The sequence below is a fragment of the Mizuhopecten yessoensis genome, unplaced genomic scaffold (genome assembly GCF_002113885.1).
Source record: "Mizuhopecten yessoensis strain PY_sf001 unplaced genomic scaffold, ASM211388v2 scaffold10921, whole genome shotgun sequence".
Classification (NCBI taxonomy): Eukaryota; Metazoa; Mollusca; class Bivalvia; order Pectinida; family Pectinidae; genus Mizuhopecten; species Mizuhopecten yessoensis.
The window spans coordinates 2,020,054-2,044,606 of record NW_018408788.1 but is presented as its reverse complement, the minus strand read 5'-3'; the positions used below and the strand labels follow the sequence as shown (position 1 = coordinate 2,044,606).

Sequence of the window (24,553 nt, the reverse complement as noted above, 5' to 3'; positions counted from 1 at the left end):
CCGCACGACATCTGTTATCTGGCGAACAAATAGCGAGAAGATACAGAAGGTTAGATAAAACAGACGAGGCCACTATCCTGAAACAGTCAGATTCGTACGGTAAGTAAATAAGTTCTATTTAAAATTATTTTTACAGGGAAAATATGTAACATCAAATATGTAAGAAATAATAATATTTGTGTTGTATTTCATCTGATATCAGAACATCAGGTTTCAGAACATTAAGTTATAACACTGTACTCAGACAACGCTTATAAGTTAACAAACACTGCTCCAAAGTACATATCCGGAAGACACAATTTGAAACCCAAAATCATTGGCGATACCAAACTTACACGAAAGGCAGCTTAACGACGGGCCGTATCCAAAGGACAATCCATATCTAAAAGACCAGTCGCTGTGAGAATCCTAAGTTCTTAACTCTTCATATAGTATTCTTTAGAAACACAAGCGTCTTCTAACCAAATTCTTCTAAGAGAATGGACAAGATACATAATAGGCCTGCGTTATAGCCTGCTCTGTCAATTTGTATTATGTAGCGTTGTTTGATCTAGTCCACATAACAGACACACTTGTAAGTCGCTAATTAAGTTTGAGAACAGTATGATGTTTTTTAATGTGTTTGGTGAGCGTCGCTGGAGACGACAAAACAGTTTTAGAAATAAAGTTATATCGCTCTAAAGAGTTATTTTGATAGGTATTGTAGCAGATCGATCGTTTTTGGTCATCGAATGGAGATGAGTGGTATTACTTCACAAACACAACACAGTAAGCTTGACTTTTGCCTTAAAAATATATCCGTGTATCACCAAGTCAAATTAGTCTTTTGGAATTCGATATCAGAAATGTTACCGCCAACACGCACATACACACGGTCTATTTTAAATAATAGCGACCTTGACCTTAAAAACTTTTAAAATCCTTATTTTACCTATACACACAGATGCGGGGCTCTGATAAAAACGGTTAGCTTAATTTTATTTGCATTTTCATACATTATCACTATACAGCAACCGTTTCATAGATACAGGGCTTTGATAAAAAAAGTAGCTTAATTTTATTTACATTTATATATATTTTATACATGTATAGCCAGACTATGTATAGAGTTGACGTTATTCTCTTACGTTACAATTGCATACTGTCCAACGGAAACACACCCTTAAATGACAGTTGACAATGGTCCTCTATATACTCCTCATCGAGAGAAAAAACAAAACACAAACTGCGATCAGTGTGAACAATAGCGGATTACACCCGGCATTTATTATAAATTATTATATTACAATTATTGCATAGTTATACACAATTACAAGCAACTAATGCCGACCCTTATCATATCATATATACCTATTATTAGCTTACCTGACCCGAAGCTTATGCCGTTGTGCAGCGTCCGTTGTCCGTCCGTCGTCCGGCGTCAATATTTTACTTTAACAACTTCCCCTTAATAACCAGAAGGCATAGGGTGATGATATTTGGCCAGAAGTAAACTGGGATGAAGGGCTACCAAGTTTTTTCAAATAAATGACCTTCGCCTATTTTCAAGGTCACAGGGGTCAAATATGTTAAAAGAAACTTTAAACAACTTCGTCTGAATAACCGAAATGCACAGGGTGATGATATTTGGCAAGTAGTATCTTGGGATGAAGGGCTACCAAGTTTGTTCAAATGAATGACCTTCATCGATCTTCAAGGTCACAGAGGTCAATTGGCTTAAAAAATCTTTAAATGACTTCTTCTCAATAACCAAAAGGCCTAGGATGATGCTATTTGGCCAGTAGCATGCTGTGTTGAAGGGCTTCTAAGTTTGTGCAAATGAATGACCTTGACCAATACTCAAGGTTACAGCGGTCAAATATGTTTAAAACCTTTAAACAATTTCTTCTGAATAACCAAGAAGCCTAGGATAATGATATTTGGTCAGTAATTTGATGGGATGAAGGGCTACCAAGATTGTTCAAATGAATGACCTTTACTTATATTCAAGGGGTCAAATATGTTTAAAACATTTATACAACTTCTTCTGAATAACCAAGAGGCCTAGGGTTATGCTATTTGGCCAGTAGCATGCTGGGATAAAGGACTACGAAGTTTTTTCAAATGAATGACCTTCGCCTATATTCAAGGTCACAGTGGTCAATATATGTTTAAATCTTTAAATGACTTGTTCTGTATAACCAAAAGGTCCAGGGTAATGATATTTTGCCAAAAGCATGCTGGGTTGGAAGACTATTAACTCTGTTCAACCTAATGTCTTTGTTTGACATTCAAGGTCACAGGCGTCATATATTTTAATCTTTTTATAGGTTATTATGAATCAAACACTGCTATTCTGCCTTTACCTGTATTTTAGTCCACTTTTAGGTAACAAGAGTACAGTAGAAATGGCTTGACCCTAAAAATAAAGGGCTTGTCTCGGATAAACATTGATAGCGGATTCATCCTGCACAACACACCTACATATATATATATATTTATAAACTACATTTTGAATACGCTTTTTTTAGAAGAATGATTTTTTTTCCAAAAAGTGATTTCTCCAGATTTGGGACTTGTGAAAACCATGGTTACCACATCAAAAACGCCAAAAAATGCAAAAAAACATGATTTTTAACCCAAAATTTGACCCACGCAAGTAGTATTTTTTTTCTTAAAACCTGTCTTAAATTAAATATCACCCTCGGTCACAGAAATACTCACGTTTAAGCATAGGTCGTCAAACTGGATTTTTCACAATATTTACACATGTACTGAGTACAAAAATAGACTACATGAAAAGCTAGCTGTTGTTGTGTAGACACAGATTCGTAAATGGCCAAAAATGTAGTCTCAAGCCAAATTTGAACTTTTTTTTTAATGTGAAGCCCACATAGTCATCATGTATATGCCAATTTTAGAGCTGATTTTTTTTAAACCTTTGATACATGTTATATTACTGGGGTTATTCATTGTACAAAAAATATCACCCATGGCCACCGTACGCTACCGTACACTGCTACCTTAAGATTACAAGTGTGAGATTAATACCAGGTGAGCGATTCAGGCCCCTCTTGTATTATCTTTAATGACACATACTCTATAACACACATGCATGCATACGCAACATACTGTGTTGCGGTTATATTTCGCGTTTTTTTTTATTTTGCTATATTCGCGCTTTGACTAATATTCGCGAATTTAAACACCAGCGCAATTATAAAAAATGTTAACCACTTTTACGGACCTTATCACAACATGTTGAAAATACTTATAACCCAAGGCTGTTATGCAAGCTTTAATGTTCTCAAATCAGATTAACACCGGACAGCCGGGCAGTCCATGTACAAAATCCACTTACATATAAGTGACCACAACATATGTATGTGTACACAGTAGGTGATTAATTGATTACACTTTACACCTACAAAGGTACATACACATTTTAGTTTCTTTCCAGTCACTGGCAGATGACGATACTCAGGATAAGTTTTTGTAACCGGTTTACCTGTATTTCTAGGTTAAACCGTTAAATGATGACACTAAAAATACTTTGCACGACACATGGGAGTCAGGTGCACGGCAAAATTTAAGTCCCACGAATATGTACTGAATACGAAACCGCGAAATATTGACCCCGCGAATTTAAAGCGCTATACAGTACATGGAGGGTCGTCCTCAAATGACCCTAACTAAGGACGCTACACAACATAAAACGAAACCAATTACCTTATAGCATATGACATAAATACTTACGAGCAAAGCAAGCCGCCCAACATGAACAGCTTTCTATATGAGAATACAAAAGGAGCACCAACCCTTTAATGCTTAAGGCATTATGTGTTGGAATTTCTAAACTGATGTTATAAAATTCTAAAAAATAAAATTGAATTGCTTAAATTAAAATACCCGAATTACGTACCTATATGACAATTTGTTTCTCCGCTTTTCTCCGAACCGCGGTTTGGTTTGGTCTGGTTTGGTTTTATTTTGTTTAACGTCCTTTTAACAGCTAAGGTCATTTAAGGATGGTCATCCTGTGTGCAAGATGCATGCGTGTAGTGTATGTGTGTGTATTTTGGGAGGCTGCGATATGTTTGTGTTCGCTCCTTGTGATAGAGCGGAACTGATGCCGACTTTATAGTGCTACCTCATTGGAACATACTGGCGAAGACACCCAGCAGGACGCCCAATCCGGTCACATTATACTGACAATGGGCGAACCAGTCGTCCAACCCCTAAATTGCTAAGCGTTAAGCAGGAGTAGAAACTACCATTTTTAAAGACTTTGGTATGTCTCGGTAAAGGGGACAGAACCCAAAGCCTTCCTCCCAGGGGTGAACGCTCAACTTCAGGCCAAAAGTGAGGCAATGTCAAGGGAGACATTAGGAAGAAGAAAGTTATTTAGAAAGGAGAGAAGAGATAAGGTCCCAAATTTAGTCGCCTCTTACGATTATGCAATTGGGGGCAGCAGGTATAATTCTTACGCCCTGCGAAAAAAGTTGAAGTCCTATATATACTCCTCAACGAGAAAACAACACGACACAAACTGCTTTCATATAGTGTGGACAATGGATTATAAAAGAACGGCATATCCAAAACCGGTCAACATAAACCAAACTTTAGAAACCTAACTTCTGTGTGACCTGCAACTTTTGTACCGAAGTGTCAGCGACATACATTGTACCCATCTTTAGCGACATCGGTTTTCCACCGACCGTGCCTTTACCAGCACCTCTTATTCACGTCGCTATCAGCCGCATGGATAGCTCCTCCGGCACGTAGAGAATGTACAACCAAATTCAAACCCCGTCTTTTTCCTTTAGCAAGTACAACAACATACCCTGTCTCCGACACACATGCGCGCTTACACAACATACTTAGAGGCACGTCCTTGAATTACCTTTGCTGTTAATAGGACGTTAAACAAAATAAAACCAAACCATCGTTGTTGAGAAGCTGCTGTAATGTGTTTATTGGGTTTTTTTCACGGGAATCCTTTTCATACTAACAGACCGATATTACCATTACGAACTATTTAAACAAAATCATGTTTTATTAGCAATGTGTTATATACTTAGTAGACAATTCGTCCGTGATGGAGGTTGCTATTTTTGGCGTTGGCCGGATTGGACAAATCCACCTCGGTCATTTGGTAGATGAGAGACGAGTTCGCGTAACATACCTAGTGGACCATGAACCAGTGCACGAGACGATAAAGGATTTGACACAGAAGCATAGCCTGACAGATGTCACCATCCTCAAAACGGAGGATGCTCACATGGCCATCAAAGACGAGAAGTAGCAAACATGTTGTAATTTTCACTTAATCACAAAAAGTGTAATACATGATGCACTTTCAATGTTCTGTAACAAATGATACACTAATAGGACCAAAATGCATATGCGTTTCTTTTTCCGCTGGTATATTTATGAAAATGGCAGGTTAAATGCACAACTATGTTAAAATTTTGTCAAAACATCTATCTTGTAACTTGATCACATATTTTGTTGCATTCATTCATAATAACTGGGAAGGTTTCACACACTTCCAAAATAATTTCTTATTGAAGAATACAAATCTTCAAATCAGATGATACTTGCTTAAACGTATCAATTCGTCAACTTGTTTGCTTTACCATTGATTTTAGAAATAAGTTCTTCCGTTTACATAATAAATGAATAGAAAAAACTTTACACTGCATTTGATCGAAATTAATATCTGGTAATGTGTAATGTAATGAAGTCTTAATTCAAATCTTCATCAGTTTTATTTAACTGATAATTATTATCTTTTGACAGAGTGAAGGCCATATTTGTGTGTACACCTGTAGGTCAAAAGGTAGAGCTGATAACAAAAGGCCTCCAATCAGGTAAACCTTCTTGCAACTTTATCGTTAATATAACTGTTTCATCTCAAACCATAAGAATACTATTTAAATGTATTGATACAAAACGTTCGAAGGGTCTTTTTACGTCATAACAATTATTAAAGTTTCTCGGAAGTTATGGCACTTTTCAAATTAGATTGAGTTATTCTAGGTTATTATCTATCATACTTTTCTTTTAACGCAACTCTTCTAAAGCATTAGGTCAGAAACAACGAAGCTTTGAAGATGTTAGATACAAAAGAATGTGTTTATATTGTAACGGCATTGCAATCATTGGATTTTTCTCAGTGTTATGGCCCTTTTCAATTTAGACTCAGTCATTCTCTGAAACTGTCATACTTTCTCCTAATTTTCAATTGCATACCGAAACGTTTTAAGGTAGAAACACAAAATGGCGGTGGGTATATTGTGAAGTCATACTTTCTGTGAACATAAGTCCTAATTTTCAATTGCATACCAAAACTTTTTAAAGGTTAAAATACAATATGACGGAAGGTTTATTGCGAAGTCATTACAAGCATTTCATGCTTCACGGTGTTGCCATTTTTAACTTAGCTACAGGATACACTATGACTCATTTGTAAATTTAGTCGCAATCCCACATAACTTTGTAGCGAGTGGACTGATAGCAAACTCATCCGTTTATTATGCATGAGATGTCCTTTCGATTCAGTCCGATTTTGTCATTGTTTGTTGACGTTTTAGTATATATATATTTTATCATAAGTATTGTGTTCTTTATGTTTTTTTGTGTTATGCTACCAAATCATTAATATTGTTTTTAAACAGGCAAACATGTCTTTTGTGAAAAACCAATATCTTTGATAAAAGACGAAGTTGAAAGTTGTTACAAGATGGCAAACGACCACGGACTAACAATACAATGTGGATTCAACAAGTATGTTATCATTAGTTCAACTTAACAATTTTATACCGTTACCTACTTTGATATTACACGATGTAATCATGATGTGGTTAAAACGATACAATTTGTTTTTGATAAATTGAAATTTAAGGTAATTAAACTGTCCTTGTTGTATATGATCAAGTGTCCAAATTGATATTTTCTGATTATTTTTACTCTACTGTGAAACCTTGTTTGGAATGCAACCATTTATAAAATGTTATTTTGGCATTAAAATGGTTAAATAAAAAGAAAAGAAAATCAAAGCATTCTGGAAAAGGGAACGTACTTGGCTGTAATCAAGATGGCGAACTAAACGATTGGCATTATATCGGAAGTTTTATTGAACTGTATTCTATCTGAAATTTTAATACTATATAATCACCTACTTAACGCGGGTTTGTTTGCTTTTGGCTGTTATGTCCTCGAAATAGCTTATGTAACATGATGACGGTATTCAAGGACGGGGCTGGTTTGGTTTTATTTTCTTATCCTCCTTTTAACACCTAAGGTCATGTGTAAGGACGTGCCTCCATGTGTGTAATGTATGCGTGATTGAGGTATGTGAGGTAACGTGCCATTTCACTGATGGGTTATCACCTGGACACGATCAAATATGACACTTCACCCCGTCACATACTACTGACTTTAGGCTAATTATTCAGCGATATGCACTATAAAGACGGTGTGAGATCCGCGCTATCACAAGTAGGGAAATACACCAATATACATGTCTCCGACACACAGATACACATACATGTAAAAATTGTAGTTTCTAATCCTGCTTAACGCTCAGCAATTTAGGAGTGGGACGACTGTTTCGCCCGTTGTCAGTATAATGTGACCGGGTGGGGTATCCTGCTGGGTGTCTTCGGCAGTATGTTTCAGTGAGGTAGCAAGTCATCTGTCTCAGTCGGGGAACACACTCCATAACGCATATTATTTTCTCAATCCTTCGATTTGTTAGAATGTTTTCATAATATTGGAGATTTTCAGTTGATTTATTCCATGTGTTGTTTTACCAATTCCAACAGACGTTTTGATACAAGTGTACGGCAGTTACATGATAAGATACGGCAAGGGGAGCTTGGACAACTTCGGATGATAAAATTGACTGCACGAGAATTACCAGGCCTTACCTGGAAAGAGTATCTTTTGTCTTCTGGTTTGTACAATCTTTGTATTATAGTCAATCTCGTTTGTTCACCACCAGGTATTAATTGTTTTCATTCTATTCAGGTATTTGAGAGACTGATATACCTTTTTTTCCGGTTCAAAATTGTCGTGTCCCAGCAAGCAAGATTTGTTTTCTGTGAATGAATGTAGAGGTATCGTTTTGCTCTGCTGTGAAGAGACTCAATTAATTTTTTATTTCCAATACCATCTATGCAAAAGATTAATTTTTATTTCTTCTCTCGAGTTTTAGTAAATCAAATATTGTTAATATGACGAGTTCAATTTCTTATTGTTTGAAGCATTTTGTTTATTGGGTTTAGTGTCCTATTGACAGATAAAGTCATTAAATAACCTGTGAATTACAACAGCGCCCCAAAATTTTATTTTTTTGCTGGAATTACATGTATGACCCTTTGCACATTTGAATTTCTCATAATTAACTGTTTGTCATACTTTGTTCGTTACCGCTTGCCACTTAGATTGTGGCTTTATCATAATGGATTACAGTTAGAGTCCAAACCCAGTGTCAATATTTCATTTGTTGCTGGAGTTATGACCCTTTGCGCATAAGAAATGTCATAATTAAATGTTTTCGCGGACTTTTTTTCGGTACCACTTGCAACATCAATTCGTTACTTTATTTGTGGCTTTGTCATGATGGACTACAGTTTGAGTTCGAGCCCCGTGTTAATATTCCATTTTTTGCTGGAGTTATGGCCCTTTGCACATAGGAAATTATCAAAATTAACTTTATGTTTTACTTATTTTCGCTACCGCTTGCCATATCAATTTGAAACTTTGTTTGTTGCTTTATCATAATAGATTACAGAGTTTAAACCATGTATTAATATTCCATTTTTGACTGCAGTTATGGCCCTTTCGCACATAGGAAATCTCATAATTAACTGTTGCCATATTATTTGTAACTTAGTATACATTTATAATGGATTACAGTTTGTCAGTTAGAATCCAGTGTCAATTTTCTATTTTTTCTGGAGTTATAGCCCTTTGCACATAGGAAATTCTTATTAGTAACTGTATTTTTTATCGCGACCACTTGCCACATCAATACGTTACTTGATGCTTGACTTTTTCTTGAATGATGGATTACAGTTCGAGTTCGATCCTCATGTCAAATTCTATTCACACAATACGTATCATGCACTCATGATCCCATCCACATATGACCTCAGATGTTGTGTGGACGTTGAGCTCCCTCAACCAACCAACAAGCAACTGAAAGCATAATGCTTTTCATATGGCCATTATGGTGACCATGATATTTCAAAATGACACCCTTTTATTGTGTGGGTGCATGTGCCGGCAACACATCCACTTCCTTCGAGTTGTAGTTTTCTGTCTCATTGACACCTGTCCTCATATAACCCTGGCTGTTGCGAGGACATACATCACCTAATAGAGAACATCCTTTGAAGTTTGATGATGTTTTCAAACCAATGGTCTGGAGCATTACTTGGTTAAGAATACTGAATGCCGTTTAACAGAGGGTCTCTCTCATAGTACTCTGGCTCCCTAGGGGGAGTGGGGTCCCAAAGGGAGATTCTCCAATTAAATTACTCAATTTGTTGTTAGGACCCCTGCACATCTTTAGTAATCAGGTTTTTTGTCTGTCTATTCTTCTATCTGTTTTTAAGTTCACCTGCCAAGAACAAGTGAGCTTTTACCCTGGTGCGGCGTCCGTCCTCTGGCTATCGTCCGGCCCTCGGGCGTCAAATTTTCCCTTGGAAAAGGTTCGCTATGACAATGCTTTGTCTGGAAACCAAATCTCGTTGGACGATGGTGCTGACACTGCATTTTTCAGATACTGATTAAAAAGGTGTGTGGCATTTTTGTCCGTTTTCTCCAACATAAGTTTCAGCATTTTTACCGGACAAACTGATGACGTTCCAGTTGGAATTGCATACATTCTTATTTCTGAAGCGTGACTCTCTGAATTGGAATGTAACCCCCCTTGCCAATTTTTCTGTTGGGTCTCAAAATTAAGTGGGACATATTCACCACTTTCGTCATTTACAAACCGGAACGAATAAGTGCGTAACTGGTGATGGAATTCCATACCTCGCGTCACGAAATGCATCGATAAATTGTACCAGACATAGTGACGGAGGATAATAGGACAGGATGGGGCGCTTGACAGGTAAGTGCTTGTAAGTGCTTGGTACTGTTGGTTGGATTGCTTTCAGATTTTATCCAGTGGTTTTTTGAAAAAAGTGCTTGCTTTGAATAGCTTTTCAGGCCCGGCGGTCAAAGGTCAAGGTCACTGTTACCATGAATAGAAAATTAGTTTAGGCACAATATTTCCAATTCTGTTGGGATGATTACACTCAGGCTATATAAAGTGCTACCTCGGAGAAAGTGCCTGCTTTGGTGCTTTGGTGGTGAAAGGTTAAGGTCATTGCTACTTTAGAAAGTATTTGCTTAGGATACAAGTTGTAGCTTTTGAGGCATCGATGTCAAAGTTCAAGGTTAATGTTACTATAAATAGAAAAACATTTCATGCACAATATTTGGAGCTCTTTTGGACCGTATGAACTCCGACTTTATCCAGTGTAATAAAATGTTTGCTTTACCTTTTGGAAAGCTTTTCAGCCTTTGATGTCACTTACTATAAATAGAACATCAGTTTGTGCACTGTATTTCGAATTCTGTTGGGCTGATGACACTCTTGGCTTTATCCAGTGGTTCCTCAAAGAAAGTGCCTGCTTTGGATAACTTTTCAGGCCCGGGGGTTAGGTCTCTATCACTGTTACTATATGAATAGAAAATCAGTTTATAAAATGCACTACTTATATTTTGAGTTCTGTTGGGCTGATTACACTCAAGACTTTATCCAGTGGTTTTATAAAAGAAAACACTTGCTTTCACTAGTTTTTGCTACATATATACCTAATCACAGTTTCTTTTAAATCTTCAATAAACATAATTATGGAGAATAGCCACGGCGGCATTTAATATATATATATATATGAAAATCTTATTACCGTTTAGCTTGTAATAATAATAATAATAATAATTGTCTTTATTTATACTTGCTGACAAAGTTTAGTCAACGATTCGTCTTACATTTTGTCAAGTAGATATAAAATAGACAACAATTTACAAAATGTACATAAAACAGTGAATCATCGGAATAAAATATGATGAAACGGAATCCTATAAATCATCCATTACAGTACTTAAGATAAGTCCATAAAAAGTTTATTTGCACTATGTTTAAAAGACAATAGTGAGGATAAATTTTTAATATGTTCCATGTATATGGTCCCTGGTACAGATAGATTTCTGAAACATTTTTGTGCTAAATTAAGGTAGGTAAAACAAGTTATTAGACAAGGATCTAGTAACTCTTGACTGGACATCCGTAGTGTATTTAAAATGGTTAAGACATTGCGGAGCCAATCCATGTAAAACTGTTTACATTAAAACTGACTGATTGTGCAATAAACGTTTTGAAAAAGATAGCCTGTTTAACTTCTTATACATGTCATTGGATAAGTATTGAAATCACAGTTCAATATAACCCTTGCTGATCTTTTCTGGAGTTTATCAAGTTTGGTTGCATTTATCTCCAGATATTTGCACAAAAGTTAAAATGTTACAAAACAGTTGTAATATGTTAAACAGGAAGACTGACTTAAGAACAATCTCAAACGTTTCATTTGAAAAATGTAAAAAGACAGTTTTTTGCATATATTATTAACATGTGCATTCCAAGATAAACATTCATCGACAGTGACCCCAAGGAGTTTTTCTGTTTTTACATTTCAATTACAGTGCCATTATAGAAGCTTATTAAACACTCGAGTTTCTGCTTCCGTTTTGATAATTACCATGTAGTCATGCAAGCTAACTAAACACCAATCTATATCCTGACCAATCAGAACGGCATGAAGTTCAATTACAGGTCTTGTAATATGAGACTGGATAGCATGTAAAACATCCTTTTTGTATTCTATTTTCGAATATCTGTTCGAAGACTTGTGAAGCAGCTGCAAAAATTGACATATTGTAAATCAGTTAAACGTTTAATTTTAGGTGGAATCTTTATCGATACCGTCGTGCACGAATTCGATTTAATGTGCTGGTTGGCTGGAGAAAGACCACGCTATATAACCAGTTTTGGACATACTCAGAACCAACTCTTTGAAGAATGTGGCGATGTTGATGGCGCTGTTATCCTCTTGAAGTTTTCTAGCGGACTCATGGGATTTATCGAAAGCTTTAGATCAGTTCCATATGGATATGACCAACGTTTTGAGGTGTATAAGTACTTTGAAATGCGTTTAAATCACAAAATTAAACATTGGTTTCATGTAAGATAATTAATTAAGAGTTAGTGATTCTTTTTTTAACTGTTGTCTCGACGGTTCCTTTTGCTGTATTTTCATATAAACTTTGACTGCTATGCTATGTATATATTTTATTCATTTAAATAGTTATTGCCTTACCTATTTTACTGCAATCCAACAAGAAAGTCTACGCTACTTTTTTCGAAATAAATAATCCATTTGTGTTACCGTGATAAACGTTAGCAAAAACACATGAATTAGGATCAAAGTATAAACTCATGTGCAAAGTATAAACTCATGTGTATCGCAGCCTCCCAAAGTACACACACATACACTACACACATGCATCTTGCACACAGGGGAGGCCGTCCGTAAAAGACCTTAGCTGTTAATAGGACGTTTAACAAAATCAAACAAACAAACAAACAATAAACTCATGTGACATTTTCTGAATAATATATGATAACGAACAATTTAGTGGAATTTCTCTTCAGAAAAAAATGACGTTCAATGTATTATAGCCTCTGAGTTTTAATTTGATTCATACCGTTTTAACGTCTGTTTTAGTGTTGTTTGACCGTAACTACTTGAATTGTCGTTTATCTGGTAACCTTACAAAACAAACAATACACAGCAATCAATAACATTATTTTATTATAATTCAGTAGCTTGTACATATTACAAAGACAAAAAGTTCATTAGACTGGTAAATAATGAAAATCCACGAAGAAATTGATTTTCCATGCAGACCTTTGAACACAATTCTCTTACCAAACAAGTATTGTTTTAACACAGGTGCTTGGTTCTGATGGAATGACAGTGGTGACCAACCCGAAAATCACCAACATCGAAAACTGGACGAAGGACAGCATACATACTTCCCCAATATGGCAGAATGGACTAACGCGGTACACCGAAGGTTACCGTGAGGAAGTTCGACACTTCCTGGATGTTGTGGAAGGTAGGATTGTTTCTTTGGGTTCTATGTCTTCGCAAAAAGATACTGTTGGTCACTGGAAATAAACTTAATGGTGAGAATTTGTTTTTTATGTGGTTAGCGCCTTATTTATAGCTAAAGTCATTTAAAGATCTGCCACCATGCGGCTGTTTTATGTTTTAGAGCGTCTCCATCTTCAATATCCCATAGGCACAAGATATAAAGGAATATCGACCATACTAAGAAGCCAAGCCTATTCCCTGGGCACGAAATGTTGTATTTACGTTTAAACAATGTTGTGTTCTGGTAGCAACGTCGGCAACAATCATACAACGTCCAAGCGACGTATTTCACATGACGTCGTACCAATGTTGGTAATTGACGCTGCAACGTTGTAATTTGGTTACAACACAAAATACGATTAAGAAAATATGGAATTGCTAGAAATACTTAAAAACATCGAACAGTATCCACGTATTATCTTACAAACTTAGTACGCACAGACAGTAGACCTACCACATTATCTGGAAATAAGATTGATTAAACTTTTGTCTCATTATGTTTCATTTTGTGAAGTTTATATGAAGGAGTAAAAACAATATCTCAATGCGTGCTGTATTGATTTCTACTTACAATTCAAAACTCCACTCCCGCTTATTTGCGCAGTATTTCTCACTTCCGCGTATTTTTCACTGCAAGAGCTGGAAGGAAAACTGACGAGAGGAGGACTAGCGATTACTTTACCTGATATCTGAGAGGTCCATGTTCATGCTCTTGTGAATTCGTATCTTTAAATAAACGTCAGTGGAGGTATTTAACTCGAGTATGCTTTTTTGAATATTCACATATTTTACAATACTGCAGTTATGATCAGTCCAATTATGCATGAAAAAAAGCTGTTTATATTTCATATCGTAACTGTCATGACTATTCTCAGCGATATAGAGCTCTTTATCGAATTTAATGTATTTACACGAGTGCATACATTAGACCTGTTATTTTATAAACAGATGAAAAGGAAATTATTGATTAGTTTCAAATTCACTAGTAAATTTCAATGTGGAGTTTGTTGCTAACAGGTTGTTTTTAATAATTCCAGTCTAAATCTATCTTAAGACACCAGTGTAATTAAGCGTGTTACATCACGCATGTTAACGGCTAGTGTCAGCTAGCATGTCTTTTTGGTGATTTGGTCATCGCTGCGATATCGGAGATAATTAATTATAACATTTAAAATAATACCAGTGGTTCTTTATGAAGGAATGCGTTTACGTATACTCTTCATATTAACCTAATTAGTTGTCTAGTTTTCATTATTCAGTGAATAATATAGTATAAAATCCTGAATCAATGTAGACGTATTGTTTCAATATGTGAAAATAAGTTGACGTATTGTGACAGAACAATAAAAAATATGTTGACATGTTTTGTATATAACTCACTATGTGAAACTATGTTGACGTGTTGTGACACTTTGTGAAAACATATTGACGTGCTGTGGCACTATGTGAGTGGTTGGCGTGCTGTGGCAATATGTGTAAACATATTGACGTGTTGTGGCACTATGTGAGTGGTTGCCGTGCTGTTGCACTATGTGAGTGGTTGGCGTACTGTGGCAATATGTGTAAACATATTGACGTGTTGTGGCACTATGTGAGTGGTTGGCGTGCTGTGGCACTATGTGAGTGGTTGGCGTACTGTGGCACTATGTGAAAATGTTTAATTCGTACCATATGCTAAATTATTCACGATTGACGAATGTCGTTAGATTTAAGTTATACTACTTTTAATTTCTTCATTTTGTTTTCTTCATTAACGTCCGATAAAAAGAAAACACTGTGTATAATGAGACATAATTATTCACAATTACATGGTATTGTTCCCTAGACATGTGTATAAAACTAAATTGTCCAATCTTTACAATCCATACTTATCACTTATCATACTTACACAACTCATCTTATCAATGCAGAATCTTTCATGCAATTGAAAATAGAAGAGGGGTACCGGATGAATAGATATTAAACATGTCTTTCAATGAAACATACAAACTTAATATATTGTCTTAATCTTTGTATCACGTTGGGAAAATGTATGTAAAACATTGTGTAAATATTGAATTCAGATCATATCATAGCTTTGCTACAACGTTGTCAAAAGACGTCAGGAAAACTTTCACATACTTCCTTCTACAGACCAAAATGACGGGCTCGTGACCGAAGGGTTGCGGGTTCGAGTCATGGCACGGCACTGTGTTGTATCTTTGAGCAAGATACTTTACTCCGCTTGTTCCAGTCTACTCAGCGTTAAATGAGTACGTGGCTAGGCAGTGCTAGAATTGTTGAATGCTAGCTGTTAGCGCCGAAACGGCAGCTCCGGCTGTATGCTCCCAGGGATTTGAGAAAGCAATTGGCTGGTTGCAAAGGCCCTATAACCACGGATAATAATTTGTGAACCGCTTTAGGACAACCTACGAACCAGTAGTTTGTGATAAAGTGGTATGTAAGAACCTCGAATTATTATTATTATCATTATTATTATACAACGTTATGTATCCATTTGGTATTATTTCCCCTTATCTACAGGGATGTCTACGAAAAGAAGAGAGAAGTGGGAAAAAAAGAGATTAAAGATGTTGCAATAGGGGCAGCATATCTTGGTTTTTCAATGTTCCCTTTAAAGATGACAAAGATGAAAACACTCAATCCTACCGGAGCATCAAAATAATTTCTTACTATTACGTGCAGTCTTATACAGCAGGTTTATTTTTCCCCGAACGGATACAAGAATTTAATATTATGTACTTTATGATATGTCCAGTGCACACGCATGCATTACAGTCATTGAGGCACTTTCCCTGCAGCTAGGGCTTAAGAATTGTACCTGCTGTTCCCAATTGCATGATCGTTAGAGGCGACTAAATTTGGGACCCTAACTCTTCTCTCCTTTCTAAATAACTTTCTTCTTCCTAATGTCTCCCTTGACAATGCCTCACTTTTGACCATTTGTTGAGCGTTCGCCCCTGTGAGGAAGGCTTTGGGATCCGTCCCTTGGCCGAGACATACCAAAGTCTTTAAATATGATAGTTTCTACTCCTGCTGAACGCTCAGCAAATTAGGAGTGGGACGACTGGTTCGTCCGTTGTCAGTATAATGTAACTGGGTAGGGCGTCCTGCTGGGTGTCTTCGGCAGTATGTTTCAGTGAGGTAGCACTATAAAGACGGCACCAGTTCCGCGCTATCACAAGGAGACAAGCACGAACATATCGCAGCCTCCCAAAATACACACACATATACTACACGCATGCATCTTGCACTCAGGGGAGGCCGTCCTTAAATGACCTTAGCTGTAAATAGGACGTTTAACAAAATAAAACCAAACCAAATCATGGAGGCACGATCTGAAATGACCTTAGATATTGATGGAAAGCTTAACCAAATGACCAAACCAAGCCTAATGATAATACAAGATAATTGTACCAGAGAATGCGGGACTATTCCCAAAATAACGAGAAGACAATGGTCTCATTGTTTAATTGATTAATTGATTTAAAAATGTTATAATATAATTTTTACCTTACAGGTAAATGTGAATGTACTGTGAAAGGTGATGAAGTACTACTGGTCCACCTACTAGCCGAGTGTGCCGCTAGATCCATGCGAGAAGGTCGAGTGATAGAAATTCCAAACTAAAGTTCTCAAACGTGGAGTAACCAAACAAGTGAGGACAGCTGATGCAAATGGTTTCAATAATCATTTTTCCCGTCTAGAACACAGAACTGCTTTGTGAAGTTTGGCTTAAAGGATCCCTGTCCCCCTGCATTAATTTTTCCTATTGATAGAAATTCCGCTTGAACATAGCATAGTAACACAGGTGGACTAGAACACTTCCGTTGACCAAGTAGCCATGTTAATTAGAGAAAAAGAACTCAGGGTTCTAATCCCTATCAAGCCAATTGAAGTTTTACACAATAAACTCTTAATTAGTTTTGTTTCGTTTATTTCATCTGTAATATTTTTTTATTAAGGTATCGGCAGATATGGTTTTCTTTTTCGAAATGTTTTATCAAAACTAAAATCATGTAGGAAAAAACAATTTCCAATACTGAGTGACAGTTTTAAGCAGTCGTACGGGAATCCTTAACTTTATCTCTCCCATCTTTAGATGAACAAGTAATGGAAAGATGTTTTTATGAACATATTCACAATTTCGTCCTTTGTCATTCATTGTTGATTATTATTTCAACCCCTTCTTATTTCAATAATTTACACATGCCATATGCAAATGCTTTTAAAAATATTCATTTTTTTCTAATTTTATCTTCGCTGCTCACATGTTTGTTTAACAACCAAACAAAAAATCACCATGGCCCTAAATGACGACAGTTGCCGATGGGCCGTTAAACACAAACAAACAAACAAACATCGTCATTCATGTTGCTAAACAGTCTGGTTTTAGACCTGGTGACTCTCCTATCAATCAGCTCCTCTAATGATATAAGCAATGCACTTGATATAGGTAAATAGGTAAAGAAATTAGATCAGTCTTTTACAACATAAGCAAGGCTTTTGACCGAGCCTGGCACCTTGGTCTTTTAACGAACTTGTACAGTTTTGGGGTAACTGGTAAATTGTTGTCAGGGTTTACAAATTACCTTGCGGATCGCAAACAAAGAGTTATAATTAATAACAAATACTCATTTTGGGAAAATATTTAAGCTGGCAGCCCGCAAGGTTCAATATTAGAGCCATTAATATTTTTAGGTGTTCATAAATGATATAGTGAATATATATATAAACCGAAACATTGTAAAGGAGTAAAAAATAGATAAACAAACCTCTCAAAACCCTTAGACCATCAATTACACTCCTTGTAACGATCTTAGTTCGCATAAAGACCTTGGCGTATCTTTCTCTGTGATAGCGGATGGCAATGTCATTTAGAATATATTATTAAAAATGGCATCAGTTAAGCTAAATTTACTCAGAAAATTTAAATACTATGTCGACCGCCAAACACCCCAGCAAATATGTTTTGCTTTATAAGACCAATTATAGAATACGGGGACCGTTTGTTATAATTTAACAAGCTTACAATCACAAATGATAGAAAAAATACAACTTAAAGCCGCACTTTTGCAACTGGGGGCACCAAACTCACTAGTCACATTAACCTTTACAAAGAAACAGGATGGCAATCACTTTCATGTAGACACAAAAACAAATCATAAAAAAGTTCATCACAATACCCCACCATAAGTAAAATTTTACCAGATCGACATTTAAACATATACAACCACCACCATAACACTAGAGACGTAGATAATGTTCGACGTCCGCGTTGTAGAATAAATGTAAATATAAATAATTTCATGTCTGCTACTCATAATGAAAGGAATACTCTCCCTGAAGATATAATAAGAGACGGGTATCAAAACTGAAAAAAGACCCATCTTACTAGAAATACAACTCAATAACAATCTTGTTTTGATGATGGAACTAGAACAGGACAAATTCACTGTGTCAGGCTACGTATAAAATGCAGTTCACTAATTGACCACCTTTTTCACAAAAATCTAATGGAGAGCCCACTCTGTTCTTGTCGTCAGGCAAGATGACATCAGCATCAAATGGTCTTTTCCTCGTCCTCTCCCCCTTATCTGTACGTTCTCCTACTCCTACTTGGTTTGTAAAGAATTGAAACATGTTGCTCCTACCATTTGTATTCGTATTGTTACATCAAACTTCCGTGGTGGCCCACCCCTGAAGGTCGAGGGTTGAGAAAAGTATATGCTTGCTTATACCCAGGCATGTATCGTTAGAGGCGACTAATGTAGGAACCCCCGGCAGAACTGCAATAGCAATTGACCAAAATAAGTCCATTGCACCCGTTTCCAATATTTGAGATCATCATATTTCTTTCTAAATCAAATTACCTCTTTTATTCCCTAGCGTCGTGCTTTTGTGTCCTCTTCTAGGAGACACAAACGCGACCAAAGTAAATATGCTGCATCCATTGCAATATTTGGGATCTTTATATTTCTTTCTGCTTCTAACTTGTTATTTCCTAGTACCTTGATTGGCAAAACCTCACTTTTGGCTTTAATGTTGAACGTTCGCCCAAGTAGGGAAGCCCAGGCAGGGACATACAAAATCCTTACAAATAGTAGTTGTAATTCCCTGCTTAACGTTCAGCATTAAAGGTAATGACAAAAACGGATTCACCCATTTTGAGTATAATGTGACCGGGCGGAATGCTTTGCTGAGTGCCTTCGGCATGGTATTTCAGTGAGATAGCACAATAAACTCGGCATTAGATCCGCACTACCACAAAGAGGCAATTACACCAAATCACCCTGCCTCCAGCAACCAATATACCCTGCCTTCAGCAACCAACATACCGGCACACATACACACATGCACGCATACATAACACACATGGAGGCACGTCCTTAAATGACCTTAGCTGTTAATAGGACGTTAAACAAATAAATCCAAGGCAAACCGTGTTGTCCATGTAGTTTCTATTAAGGAAACAGATTTGTATAAGTTTCATAACTTGTTTCTGAATAATTTTCCTTGTTATATTTATCAAATACATGTAATACATTTTTATCAATACGAAATAAAATATTTTTTTATCTTAAATGTCAAGGAAATTGGTTCGCTTTGAGTTTAACGCATATAATATCAAAACCGATGTTAAGGAAGATCAAATAAAATCGGCAAGGCTGGTTTGTCAGGGCAGATTGAATTTGTCAGCACGACATTTCACCTTGCCTGACTTTACCCTGCTCCCAATATGAAAGCATCACCATCATTACCATCTGCACGGTCAAGGTAATTGTAAAATGAAGGGTTGCGAGGTCGAGTCACGGCACTGTGGTGTATCTTTGAGCAAGATACTTTACTCCGCTTGTTCCAGTCTACTCAGCTGTAAATGAGTACGTGGTTGGACAGTGCTAGAATTGTTGAAGGTTATGAGACGACCTACGAACTAGGTAGTGATAAAGCGGTATATAAGAACCTCGAATCAATTATTATCAAAATAGTTCTGCAATTATCTCCGTAGATGGCAACAGACAAGGAACTTCAGAAATGTTGCCAAAACAGCAAATCAGTGTATTACAACTCCCAATCTCTTAACTTGTTGAAGAATGCATGGTGAAAGAAGTGAAAGGCTGGTGATAGCTACCCGCAACTCTAAAACAGAAGGATCTGGGATACTCAGATGCCAGAAAGTGGTCGACGAGTAATGCTGCAGAGACATTGCTTATATTTACAGTTTCAGTACCAGTGTAGGCAGACAAAGGACATGTAAAACTATGTGAAACATACGAACGCAAAGTGTTGAGGAATAAGTATTTTTGACTATAAGTCATTCAAAAGAACCTGATAAAAGATTTTAAAACATTTAATCCATGCGACCTTGAAAATCGAACATGGTCATTACGTTGAACAAACTTTGTAGCCCTCCATCTCAGCATGCAGCTGACAAAATATAACAACCCTGTACCTTTCGTTTATTGAGATAAGATCATTTAAATGTTTCTACATATTTGACTAAATGTGACCTTGAAAGTAGGTCATTCAAATGAAAAAGCTTGATAGCCCTTCATCCAAGCACGCTTGTATTCAGAAGAAGTCGTTTAAAGATTTTTAACATATTTGACCCCTGTGACCTTGAATAAATGTCAAGGCAATTAATTTCAACAATCTTGGTAGCTCTTTATCCAAACATGTTTATGGTCCAATATCAACATTCTGAGCCTCATGGTTATTCGGAAGAAGTTATTTAAAGATTTTAAACATAATTGACCCATGTGACCTTGAATACAAGTCAAGGTCATTCATTTGAACAAGCTTTGTAGCCCGACATCCTAGCATGCTACTGGCCAAATATCTACATTATGTGCCTCATGGTTATTCAGAAGAAGACGTTTAACGATTTAGAACATAGTTGACTCCTGTGACCTTGAATATAAGTCAAGCTCATACATTTTCACAAACTTGGTAGCCCTTCATCCCAGCATGCTACAGACCAAATATCACCATCCTGGTTCTTTTGGTTATTCAGAAAAAGTTGTTTAAAGTAAAATAAAGTTTTTTAATACAATTGACCCTCTGTGACCTTGAATATGAGTGGAGGTAATTCATTTGAACAAACGTGGTAGCTTTTCATCCAAGCATGCTCCTGACCAAATATCAACACCCTGGTACTCTTGATTATTCAGAGGAAGTTTTTACAAATTATTTTTGAGACAATTGACCCCTGTGACCTTGAATATGAGTGAAGGTCATTTATTGGAACAAACTTGGTAGCCCTTTATCCCAGCATGCTACTGACCAAATATCACCAACTTGGTCCTTTTGGTTATTCAGAAAAAGTTGCTTAAAACTTTTAAAATATTTGACCCCTGTAACCTTGAATATGGGTGAAGGTCAATTATTTTAAACAAACTTGGTAGCCCTTTATCCCAGTTTACTTCTGGCCAAACATCATTACCCTAGGCCTTGTGGTTATTAGCTCACCTGACCCGAAGGGCCAAGTGAGCTTATACCGTAGTGCGGCGTCCGTCGTCCGTCGTCAATATTTTACTTTAAACAACTTCTTCTTAATAACAAGAAGGCCTAGGGTGATGATATCTGGCCAGAAGTAAACTGGGATATAGCGCTACCAAGTTTGTTGAAATGAATGACCTTCACTTATATTCAAGGTCACAGGGGTAAATTGTCTAAAACAAACTTTAAACAACTTCTTCTGAATAACCAAAAGGTCCAAGATGTTTATATTTGGCCAGTAGCATGCTAAGATCAAGGGCTACCAAGTTAGTTGAAATGAATGACCTTCACCCATTTTCAAGGTCACAAGGGTCAAACATGTTGAAAACCTTTGAAAAAGCTTCCCCTGAATACCCAAGAGGCCTAGAATAATGATATTTGACCAGTATCATGCTTAGATGAAGGGCTACCAAGTTTGTTCAAACAAATGACCTTCACCCATTTTCAAGGTCACAGGGGTCAAACATATTAAAAAACTTTAAACAACTTCTTCTTAATAACCAAAAGGCCTAGGGTGATGATATTTGGCCAGTAGCATGCTGGGATGACGGGATACGAAGTTTGTTCAAACAAATGACCTTCACTGATAGTCAAGGTCACAGGGGTCAATTGTCTTCAAAAACCTTTAAACAACTTCTCCTAAATAACTTAAAAGCCAAGGGTGATGCTATCTGGCCAGTAGCATGCTGGGATGAAGGGCCACCAAGTTTGTTCAAATGAATAACCTTTACTTATATTCAAGGTCACAGGGGTCAAATTTGTTTCAAATCTATATTTTTCTGAATAACAATGAGGCCCAAAATTTTGATATTTGGATGAAGGGCTATCAAGTCATTTGAATGACCTTGACATACTTTCAAGGTCACATTTGGTCAGATATGTAAATGACCTTAAACCATTAAACAAAAGGTCTAGGATGGTGATATTTGGCAAGTTGCATGCTGAAATGAAAGGCTTTAAAGTTTGTTCAATGTAATGACCTCGTTTGAAAATCAAGGTCACATGGGTCAAATGATTTAAAATCTTTAACAGGTTGTTTTGAATGACTTAATTATAGTCATTAGTACTGATATTTTGCCTGTAGCTTTATTTAAGATCACCTTTTAGGTTACAAGTGTGAGGTTAATACCAGGTGAGAGATGCAGGCCCATTGGGCCACTTGTTAAGAGGAAGTTGTTTAAAGTAAAATATTGATGTTGGACGCCGGATTGACGCCGGACGCCAAGCCACAAGCTCACTTGGCCCTCTGGGCCAGGTGAGCTAAAAACTAGAGAGGCTCAAGGGCATCTAATGGGACTTACAGAAATACTTACTTTTTGTTTGGTTCCCAAGAGCTCAGTAACACATATATCATACATGTCCAAACGTTTAAAATAACAACAACAATCAAAATACACAACTATAATGGTGATTAGACATCTGGAGGCTGGAACCATCCGTAATTCTTAATAGCAGTCACACGTATATATACATGTATTTACATGCGCAAGACGCAATATTCCTTGTTTGATCAATTCCATGTGCTGCATGCTACATGTGATTTAAAACTAAACATTGCGTTTCTGTCCCCAGTGTAATGCTATTTTGACCGATAAAAGACAAAAAAAGGGCAGCATGTAAGACACATGGGTTCTCCAAAATCAAGGTATGACCTGATATAATATCAACACACAAAACATCCAACCATTGATTCTCCCAGAGATTCGCATGCATACGGAAAGTTTTGTCAATGTACTGTGAACATGCAATGTTGGCCTTGCTCTATTGCTGCCATGGAATCTAAGTCTGTGGTTCGTGAATCTGGCTCTGATCAAATCGTCCGCAACCCAGTGACTCTTGTCAACAAAAAAATAAAAGTCGTTCACTGATCGGCAGTAATGTTGGAAATTTCAGCTAGAAGATATGATTTTCGAGGCTTTGCAGAGTCTCCACCACCCAGGAGAAATCAATAAATCAATTATTTTCCACGTTTCTTTCTTTCAAAAATACTAACTAATTGGAGTTCCAATGTCTGGCTGTAATGCTCTAATTGAGATCTAACGAAGGTTTTGTATAGCGGAGAGGTTTTCCAGCTATGAGTATGATCTTCACATAGGTCCAAGATTCCTGGCTTTATTTACAGCAATGTTGATATATCTCCAAGTTGAGAATGATTTTATACGACCCTGCTCCCAGTAATAGAATGTCAAATGTTTTGTCATCTATTTAACCAACAAACAAAACCAAACAATTTGGGAGTTACGGGTTCAACCTTTTGACTCCATAGTAAAATCAACACTGAAAAAGTCTTGTACCCGTCTTCTCTCCATCATCTTTTAGATAGTTCAGGTTCCATGATCAGCTTAACTGACCAATCATTTTTAGCATAATTGTGGTATTCGACCTCTTGGCTCCATTGTTAAACCACGGAATTAGATTCAAGTCTGTGGTTAAACACAGTTTAAAACGTCTTTTGTTCTGCTCATTAATTTATGCTATGAAAATTGGAAAGAATTTGGTTATACTTGACGAAAATAAAATATAGAACTGAAAGTTCATAATTCCCTGTTCAAGAAAGCTGTCATATCAATTAAATATGTAGATGGATAGACATATCTCCTCTGTCAATCACCTGTCCAAAACTTCTATACCAGTAAAATGCCATGTGGAGGTTTTTCTTAATCTCCACCAACTACAGTATTTCATTTTTGTTTTCAAGCTGTTGGTGGTCCACAAAAGCTTGTCTTTACCAAAACCATGTTTTTATAACGCAATAAAAGATGATGTTTCTGGTAAAAAGACAACAACAAGAAGTG

At 36.6% G+C, this 24,553-nt stretch overlaps 1 protein-coding gene across 1 annotated transcript; it reads left to right on the top strand.

Moving 5' to 3' along the window:
• Window positions 1-17,184, top strand: LOC110463740 (inositol 2-dehydrogenase-like). The gene is made up of 8 exons (XM_021518576.1): window positions 1-99; window positions 5,064-5,280; window positions 5,782-5,852; window positions 6,660-6,768; window positions 7,809-7,939; window positions 12,007-12,230; window positions 13,056-13,221; window positions 16,780-17,184. The coding sequence occupies exons 2-8, from the start codon at window positions 5,078-5,080 to the stop codon at window positions 16,887-16,889; spliced, it is 1,014 nt and encodes a 337-aa protein (XP_021374251.1). The 5' UTR covers window positions 1-99; window positions 5,064-5,077; the 3' UTR covers window positions 16,890-17,184.
• Window positions 17,185-24,553: the final 7,369 nt, after the last annotated feature.